The sequence below is a fragment of the Gymnoscopelus braueri genome (assembly GCF_963280865.1).
Source record: "Gymnoscopelus braueri genome assembly, chromosome: 18".
Classification (NCBI taxonomy): domain Eukaryota; kingdom Metazoa; phylum Chordata; class Actinopteri; order Myctophiformes; family Myctophidae; genus Gymnoscopelus; species Gymnoscopelus braueri.
In genome coordinates, this window is record NC_137618.1 from 20,760,898 (window position 1) to 20,771,166 (window position 10,269).

The following is a 10,269-nucleotide window of genomic DNA, read 5'->3' on the forward strand; positions in this document are numbered from 1 at the left end:
ACACACACACACACACACACACACACACACACACACACACTCAAGAGCCCTGGGGGCTGGAATATTCACTGCATCTTTTTTAACAGGTATTTTCCTCAGAGGATGTCAAATCGTGTATAATTGATGACCTACAGTGGTAAGAATTCGACCATTCTCTCATTTCTATTCAGAATTCAGCATACGTGATGTTCACCATCTCAGCAAAGCGCAGTCCCCTCTAATCACTATTTAATTACTCTAAGCTAGAGCACACACCATTGGGGGTTGCTTATCTTACATTTCATAAAGCTTCCTAAGCTTAGGACCTTATGAGCATAAATCTTTCAGCAGTGGATGAGATCTCACTATAAGGGACGCAATGGAAGGAGAGACCAACAATGGCACATATATATAGCCTGAATCCCCATCGATCTGTCTGTTTGTCTGTCTGTCTCTCTCGTGTGTGTGTGTGTGTGTGTGTGTGTGTGTGTGTGTGTGTGTGTGTGTGTGTGTGTGTGTGTGTGTGTGTGTGTGTGTGTGTGTGTGTGTGTGTGTGTGTGTGTGTGTGTGTGTGTGTGTGTGTGTGTGTGTGTGTGTGTGTGTGTGTGTGTGTGTGTGTGTGTGCGCGCGTGCACATGCACGTGCTTGCGTGCGTGGCGTGTGCAACAGTTTGCAAATATTCAATTCAATTCAAACTTTATTCCACACACACAGGGGGTCAGTTTGCAAAGAAAGCACAGAAAGTAGGCTACAGTTCAATACAAAAGGATACTAAAAGGATTAAACCCAAGAAAGCACTATGGCTTGTTTCCTTTGGGGTCCTGTGTATTCAACTCATCGAAACATTTAATGACAGACGAATATACAATATTATGCAAAAACAACATAGTAGTAGGCGTGGACTTTTTTTTACAGGGGCCAGTTCCGAATTGCAGCTACCTGTAAGTGCTCTTTCAGGGCGGTTTTGAAGGAGAGTAAGGATTCACACTTTTTCACACAACGCCAGAGAGCTCCCGCTGGTGTTGTGTTTGTCAACGTCTTTGACGATTTTGAAGTAGTTTGACAGGTACATGGGTGTCTTTGTGGTGTACTGTATCTTGTAGACCAGGCCCATTGCAAGTTGCTGTACTCTGTCCTCTACCCTGAGCCATCCCACCCTAGCAAAATGAGCAGGGGTTAGATGAGTTGTAGATGTAAGGCCAAGCAGTAGCCTGACAAGTTTGTTTTGGGATGTCTGGAGCCTTGTTTTTTAGGCCTTTGTGGTGCTATGGTACCATGAGGTGCATGCATAGTCAAAGTGACATTGGATGATTGCTCTTGCTAGAGTCCTCAATGTATTCCTACTGACCAGAGAGGAGATCCTGTACAGAAATCTTGTTCTTTGGTTGACTTTTTTGATTACTTTGGTTGCCATTTTTTCACTGGAATGATTTGCCTCTAAAATGACCGGGCAATTTACTCTTTTCTTGTGTTAACATTGTCACCCACTTTTACTAAGCCATCAGCCTGGCAGAGGTTTATTTTGGACCCAAAGAGAATGGATTCAGTTTTCCCCTGGTGTAATGATAGTTTGTTATTATGCTTGCGGAACGCCACAGCTCACTGGGGAAAGGGTTCCGTTCACCTCCACCACCTGTTCTCTCCCCTCCAGATAGGATTGCATCCAGTTCTGAGCTATCAAAACCAATTGCTTTTACCTTATCAATCAATATAGAGTGATTTATGGTGTCAAATTACTTTTGGAGGTCCAGCATGACCATGCCGCAGTATTTGCCCGCCGTGTCCACCTCATATTTGATGTGGTCGTTCAGGCATGTAGGCATGTGTGATTTGATTGATTGAATACTTTATTTACAGTTTGTAAAGACAAGCACAGGGAAGTACAGTTCTGTTAACAGGATTTTAAACCCAAGAAAGCACTATGGCTTGTTTCCATTGGGGTCCTTTGTACTCAATTCATCGAAACATTTAATAACAGACAAATATACACTAGGCCTACTACTACTATGCAACCTTTCAAAGTTCATAAACTATGTTTTCCATAGGGCGGTAGTTGGTGGGGTCTAATTTGCAGCGCATGTTAGGTCATCATGACATGAGGTAGTTTCAAAGCCACAAAAAAGGAACACTGATTTGCTTATTCACAGTAGAATATGATGGATGACTTCTTTCAGAGCCAGCGACCCCCTGGTTTCTCTTTGTGGGCTTCTCTGTCGGTAAAACGTCTCTGACTTCCAGACATTTTCATTGGCCACGTCACAGCGGAGGGGGCTGAGAAACCACGAATTCCTCGGCGCTCCTCAAATTCCCTGAAATCACGGACCTCCACTTCTTCGCCCTTTTGTATCGACAAACATCCCGTCTCCTCCTCGCTCCGTTCTAATCGGAGCAGATTTCCCCAAAATGGTAACGTATACATTTTTACTATACAGATAATAACGTGCGTCCTTTAATGCGTGTTGTGGTTCGGAAAAACAATCGACATGTTAAACTTATAAAACCCTCGTCTTTCCCAATGCCTCGCCGACCCCGCTACGTTACGCTACGCTGCCTGTGTCCAGATGTTCCGAAGTGTCCCCGTGCTCATACTGCTGGCCGTAGCGCTCTGTAACGCCGAGGTAAGTTGTTGTTATTCTTTCTTTAATAGTTTATAGCCTACTTGTATAAATAACACCGAACGAACGGCGGGTCGCGCGAACATGAACAACAGCGCGCTGTAGGGAAGAAGAAGAAGGGGAACTCTTTTAAAGACCTTCCCAAACAAAGCACATCTGGAGTGTTATTATGGCCTATCTATCTATATCCAGTAATAATGTGCTGCTGTGGAGAAATCAACATTTCGTCTGGGGTTCCAGGGTTATGTTGAGCTTAGGGCGGTTTAGCTTCAAAACGATGGCATTATCACACTGCACATTATGAGACTTCATTCTGGAGACAAGCAGTCTACGGTGCAATTAGCCTGAACCGTTGGGACCGTTACATTTTAACAGTTGGATAATTCTCATTTCAGAAAGTGCAAACGCCTACCAATTTACAATTTAGGCATTTTGTAGATAGATAACCCTTGTCCAAAGTGACTCACTAAAGTGCAAGATCGAAGTAGGCTATATGTGGCATGAACCCTTTCTTTCCATTATATTTTTTGAGGCAGGTTAACTGTTTATTTAGTCTTCTTTCCCCACAGAGATGTGTTTGTCATTTTGATAAAACATTCTATGCATCCTAATTGATCACACCCAGATATTCAAATAGGCACAACTGTAGCCTACTTCTTGTTTGTGGAGTAAACTGAAAGCTTAATAGACAGCTGTGCCTGTGATAGCTAAAAACAAGGAAGGGGGAACTGCTTGTGACACAAGGCTCGTTTATGGGTGGTCTCTGTGTCCCTGTGTAGGTGTGTGTACCTGTGTGTGTGTGTGTGTGTGTGTGTGTGTGTGTGTGTGTGTGTGTGTGTGTGTGTGTGTGTGTGTGTGTGCTTGGGGTTGATGTGGTCACTGCTGTGCTAAGTGCTCTGACCACTGCTGTGTAAACACAGAGTTAATGTGATGTTAGGTGAACTGTCCCAACGACCTCACATCATATACTTCACAGCTTGAGCCACGATGTGCACTGCAGACAGTCTTCATTGTCAGTTGAGAGACAGACCCACACAGTGTGTCAAAGTAACCTTAAGACATATTATGTGTTGCCCTCTTGCGGAACACGTGCACATACATGCACGCACCAGGTGGCGTGTCACCGTCTTACCTCGCCGGAGGCAGCTGTTGAACACCTGGTTCTGTTGACCTGCTCAGTTTGGGGCCGTGGAGATGACAAACAAGGGGAATTAACTGCTCTAGATTTAGGGGCTGTCTTGTGACTTGTTATTTAGGAATATTTATGTTTGTCTATTTGGCTTAAGCAAAAAAAACACTTTGAAAATGTTTTAATGTTTAACCAGAAGTTGTGTCACAGACAACAGCAGCTTTTGTTGCGTGTTATTTGGGTCAGTCACTAATGGGCACCACATTTCCAACCCAGTCATTATTAGTGACTTGACTTGTGTTAGTGTCACTGCAACATTACTCATGACCAAATGTCTAGGCCCCCCCAGCTGTCCTATAGCTGTCCCTACCTCTGCCTGCTGGAAAATGCCCCATTGTGTGTGTGTGCCTTTATTGGATCCCTGACTTCTCTCATCAGTTAGGTATGGGAGGGTGAAGACAGAGCACAGTGCAGTCTGTTGAATGTACTCATGAAGTCAAGGGGGGAGGCATTAGGTAGGCATTATTTTCTTCTACAAGGGTAATTACCCAGATAATGTATGGCCTCTTGACTGGGCCTGGGAAGGGCCTGAGCAGGCATGCCATGTGTGCTGACTGAAAGAGGTCAACATCTGATTAGATGTAATGGGGTCTGTGGCAGTTGTTTGTACTGGAGGTGTATTAGGACACATCCATACACACTCATATTGCCGCTGTCAGACGTTAACCTTATATTTCCCAAACCATAACTTTCATGATTCACTATCATAGTGAAAATAGCCGATCTACAGGCTCACAATGTGTCAAATCGCGACGTGCTGTGAACCGTTGTTGTTTTTGCTACTTTTGCATGAAAAAAACTAAACCAAAACTGCGTACAAGGTTTCTGCCTGACAGCGAAGATATGCATTTGTGCGTGCATAAGTGTATGAACTTTTAAGTAGCATCTTAGTGCTTTTCGTTTATTTGCATCATTTCCAGCATGAAGGTAGGTTATTAAAGCATGGACACTCCTGGTTGATTATGAAGGAGAATGCCCCTGTGCTTCCTCAGGCGAGAAATTGCAGTGTTTGCAGATACGCGGCTCAGAGATAGCGTGGCTAGGCTACAGTTTGTGACTCTGGAAAAACTCCATTATGTACGAGGCAGAGATATACATCTGATAAATAAGATGTTGGTGCTTTTACTTCGAGCTTGATATACGGACACATACACACACACACACACACACACACACACACACACACACACACACACACACTCACACTCACACTCACTCTCACTCTCACACTCGCACTCGCATTCACACTTACACTCACACAATTTGGCTTTCACAAGGGGCATGCAAACACACATAAACACAGATAAACCAATGTTTACTTTTCCTTTCTTAAGGCATCTGTTGTTGTTGTGTTACAACACTGGAAAGGGGGCAGGGGGGGTTAATGACACAGAGAATAATTTTGTTATCTGCACCATGGCCGGGTCTGCTTTTGAAAAGCACAGGCATCAGAAGGAAACAGCACCAGCGGCCCAATAGGCAATCAGTCAAGCGCTACTCTCCGGCATTGTTCAATGGACAGCCTAAGCATCTGAGAGGATTAAGGAGCACAGTTGCACCAGCAGGTTACATTCCCAGCAGGCATGCTGCCTCCGAGGCTCTGTGACGGTGGGTTGACTAGCAGACACTGATTTAGCTGCTGCCTTTCAGGCACAACGCTCTGTTGCTGTTGATGCCTCTTCTCTCCCATTCAAAGGTGGGATAAAAATAATCTGCCCAGGTGGAGAGAGCATGCGGGGGACACTGTGTCCTCTGTCTGTACCAGCCTGCTCTAATTACTGTAGCTCTACATCCAGTCATGGATCCTGCACTGGGATGGGGGAGGGTGTGGACGAGAGAGGAGAGAGAGAGAGAGAGAGAGAGAGAGAAAGAGAGAGAAACAGGAATTAGATGAAGCCAGAGATGCATTCAGAGTGAGAGACTGGCAATGAGGTTTGAGGTAAAGACTTGGCTATGTAGTGTCAAGAAGAGAGGGCGAGAGAGGGTGAGAGGAGAAGAAGGTAGTACTGCATTTTATGGCCCTGCTGTGTGATCTCTACACTGTTGGCCTGGCTTTAAAGGAAACCTCATTTGGCCTAACAGCTGTACCGGTGTCTTGTCATTAATTCCCCCCACCCCCCCACACACCACACACACACACACACACACACACACACACACACACACACACACACACACACACACACACACACACACACACACACACACACACACACACACACACACACACACACACACACACACACACACACACACACACACGCACTACTAGACACACACAAACAAATGACACATTGACGAACTGTTAATCCAGCTGAGAAGCAAGGGGGGATTTTGAGTCAGAGTTAATGAATGTGGAGAGAAGTCCCTATGCACTAAGATGAGGCCTCTTGGGAGTTAAAACAGTTTGTTAAAACTCACAAATCGCTGTTGTGGGCAAAAAGGTCATATTATTACCAGTTAGAAACGTTAAGTTCATCAGTGCAATATATAGCACTAGTGTAGAGCAGTAACCACTCGGAGCGCATGGCCGTTGGGGGCGGGTCTGTTCTGGCCTGGGGAACAGCTCATCTCATCGACTTCACACTCAAGACTGACATGGATACTTGGCCACAAACCTGCCAAGCGTGAAGTCAATCAGATGAAAGGTTCTTCTTGAGATAATGCGAAGGACAGAAAGACAGACAGACAGACAGACAGACAGACAGACAGACAGACAGACAGACAAACAGAAATTCCTGGAATGTATCGATAGATCTGTTCATTGGATTGATTAAACAAATTATTACATATCCCAGCTATGAAGGTCCTTCTGTGAAGCAAAGAATATTTAGGGTACTCATAACTCAATTGCACTTTTTTATTTACTGTAGGTCTGGGGCCTACGCACAGCTAATGTCTGTGTTTTTTTTAATCATTCATGTTTTTATTGCCAGACAGGCTTTTAATGTAGGCATTGTACAGTATGTACTGTATTGCGGCGCCATTGAACAAATAGCCTGGGAGACTTGGCCCCTGTTTCTCCCTTAGCAAAAAACACAAAGCTGTTTTGTAAAACAACAGGCAGAGCTTAGTTACAAAGTGACGTGCTGTGTGAGCTTGTATATATCTACTATTTTTGAATAGCCAACGCTAAAATCTAAAATGACCGGTTTTAATGGGTTAGTATTTGCTCAGCTATCAAATGTCTGTTATTCCTATTGTTAATCCCTGATGAAATTGAGATTTTGGGTTCTGTGCCATACTTAAGTTATGATATAAATTAGGATGCTTCTGTTTAAGTTAGGAAACTTTGTCATTCTGTAACAAAACTTCCTAACTTCAGATAGGACAAGATATAATACTATGATAGAATAGGAAGTTTCTCATGGCCCCCATGGTCTTAATTCCAAATGAAGTTCCATGGTCCTATCATTGTAGCCCACAGTTGAGTCGACAAATGTTGTGGTCACTCACAAGCTCACACAGTCCAGACTCCAAGATGGCTGTAGTGTACAAAGCACACATTCCTGAGTGGAAGCCTGTAAACAGGCTCTTTTTCTTCTCCAAACATGTTCTAGCCATTAGCCCCAATACTGGCCCCATGGAGGGAGCGGCGACTAGGGCAGGGATTCTACCCGCTCCCCTGGTCTGGGCCAGTGCCCTCCCTCCCTCCCTCCCTCCCAGACACTGGAATTATGCCCAGAACAGAGAAGGGGAGGGAGTGAAAAAAAGTGGACAGGGAGAAAGAGAGAGATTAGAAGGAAATGAGGTGAGGCTGTCGGGTCAAGAGATGAACACACAGAACCGGTGGTCAGTCGCAAGAGATGACAAAATCAATACCATACGATTATGGACGACCATGGCTGCTGAGAGGGAGGTAAAGCATAATACAGTTTGCAGAGATGAACAGATCAGGACTGATTCTTCCCAGGATTGATCTGGGTCCCGTAGTGGCCCAGGGACAGGGCTGTTGTTGTCCAGGTCTGTGTGACAACAACCACCACAGGGGAAGGGGTTGAGCTGGGGGGTGGCGCTCTGTTTATAGGACTTTATTTTCTCTGGTGACGTTTTAACTGCTAGCAGATGTGGCCCTGCCTAGACCATGACTAATTTCCTGCTTCACTTAGTCCCTTTCTCTCTCCCTCTTCGACTTTATCACACTTTAATCACCATTCTGACTGCTGAATTTCAGCCGTTGTACACCGGGCTTACGGGTGTAGAATTATGTCGCTTTCCCACTGTATGGTACCAGCTTGACTCAATTCTAATCGCTTTACTTTATTTTCCACTGTAGATATGGCGCACTCAATGTAACTGGTTGTCATAGCGATGTCAAACCCTCTGCGAGAGTGCTAAACAAAAACGTTAAAGCTAATAATAATGCTAATGCTGTATGGAAACAATTTCTGTTTCACCTGTGCAGTTTCTGATAACATTTTATTTTATATAAAAGGCTGTAACTCTATAGATTTCTTTTTTTTTCCAAGTAATCAGGAACTTCCAGTGTAAGGGAATCCACGTGACACATTCATGATGATTCTCACTGATCAATCAGTAAGTAGTCTGCAGTGTTTTCATGTCACCTTTTGGTATCGCCTCAGCTCGCTTGGAACCTCGATGGAGGTGATACAAAACCAAAACATGCAATAGAGTCGAGTTTAGTTGAACCATTACCATGCAGTGGAAAAGTGCCATAGTGGCTTTGGAATGAAGTGACATCATCCTGCTTGTGGTGTGGAGACATTCTGTTTTCGCTGAAGAAAAAACCTTTACTCACAGCCCTTTGTTTCTACAGACCATGTTGCGGACCTGACACCACTAGGAGAGTGTTCCAGCTCTAGCTTGACCCTCTGCAGAGTTTTCACTGAGAGCTGCAAGCTTAACCTGGGCACTTACTGACCTCTTTATACCAAGGCTACGTCTTCTCATTACCAAGTAAATATAATGTTTAGTCAGTAGAGTCAGTCATTTTCAGAAATGATCCCTTCAGCTTGCTCAGCTGAGGTTTTAAATTCAAGTCCCGGGGCACTGAAGAGTACTGAATAAGTGAGACTGAATGCTGTTGGATATGTATGAAGATTCTTAGAAGGAAAGATGTTATAGAATGTGAGATAGTGCCGCGTGCATTATTAAGAGATAATGCAAAGGCTTTGGTAAAGTAGGCTACCAAAAAAAACGGGAGCTACGAGCCATATAGTCTATGTTAGTTACTCCTGAGCTAACTCCCTTGTCGAATGAGCTGTACGCTTGTGTGTGTTCTGCGTGCAACTTAACAAGATGGAGGAAAGTGGTTCGTGCTTGGTTACTCAACTTAAATTAGGAGTAGAGCTCATTCCTCTTTCTAACTGTGACCCACTTCTCCTCGCTCCGCTCACTGGCCTGGTTCGAGCTGACCCCTGGTGGAGCAGAGAGAGGGAGAGAGAGAGGGGGGGGGGGGGGGTCATCAGTAGATTTTGATTCTTATCATGAGAAAAGGAGCAGAGAACAAATTAAGTTCAAGCCTTCTCTACCCCTCTCTCTACCCCCCCCTCCTCCTCTTCACTCTCTCTCTCTCCTGGCCTGGGTCCACGTCTCGGGGGAAGTGCTGGGTGCCTGTGGCCAGGCCTAGACCTGGGCACTGGGCAGACAGACAGCCAAGGGTCAGGGCGGGAAGTAGGAGAGACAAAGGCGACTGAGAGGAGGGGCTTTTTCTTTTGACCCACATACTGATGAGATTTTTGGCTCAAGAAGACAAACCCCAGCTGGGGCAAGGCTAAGGAATGTTCCCCTGGACTTACTGTAGGCTTTCAGGCCAAATCTGTCTCTCACTCTCTTGTGTCGTTTTCCACATATTTTGTGTGCTTCTCCGTTCGCCCTCCCTCATCGAAACATAATTGGAAGCATGCTCGTAAATCAGCGGGTTGCATGCGAGCATGAAGTCAGTTGGCCCTGTTGTCGGTTAGCTGTACCGTCCCCATGAAATATCATGAATAAAGATTAGGCCTACAGTGAGAATTTCACTGTGTCCACAAGTTAATATTGATGCAAATAGAATCAAACTGGTGAAAGCTACAAGCTCAATTGAATACATTTGTATTTTTTATCAATGTTATTGTGATGTTAATACAATATAACTAGAACATCTGCAGTGGTTGGAGGTGGTCTTCCTACTTTTCCATTGGTGTCACGTAGTAGGACACCTACTGGTTGACAATGTCAATAAAGGTACTTGAAGCAGATGCCACACCGGATTGGACATGTGCAGCAATCTTTTGATCCTGTTGCAATTACCTCTCTCCGTTGGGAGAGGGAGACAATGGACATTACACTTGCAGGTTGTAGCATTAAAAGCAGCTATTTAAGAGTAGCTATCGTATCGTACAGATGAGCTTATCCCAGATATTTTGGCAACAGCTTTGCATTCTCCCCTTCAAATCCCTGAAAACATTGTGCATATTCTGTGATCAGGTAGCATTGAAGAACACATTAGCTTGCAATATTCTTTCCTTCAATAAGCTGTCAATT

The 10,269-nt window shown here is 44.6% G+C and overlaps 1 protein-coding gene and 1 long non-coding RNA gene across 2 annotated transcripts in view; both read left to right on the forward strand.

Moving 5' to 3' along the window:
- Positions 1-10,269, forward strand: part of LOC308073614 — a 98,121-nt gene that overhangs the window by 72,419 nt on the left and 15,433 nt on the right. The gene's annotated exons all lie outside the window — the stretch shown is intronic.
- fstl1b (follistatin-like 1b) overlaps positions 2,270-10,269 on the forward strand; it is a 23,433-nt gene continuing 15,433 nt past the window's right edge. Inside the window, exons 1-2 of the mRNA XM_080412617.1 lie at positions 2,270-2,385; positions 2,541-2,597. Coding sequence (XP_080268743.1) covers positions 2,383-2,385; positions 2,541-2,597 — 60 coding nt within the window. The 5' untranslated portion in view covers positions 2,270-2,382. The remainder of the gene's footprint in view (positions 2,386-2,540; positions 2,598-10,269) is intronic.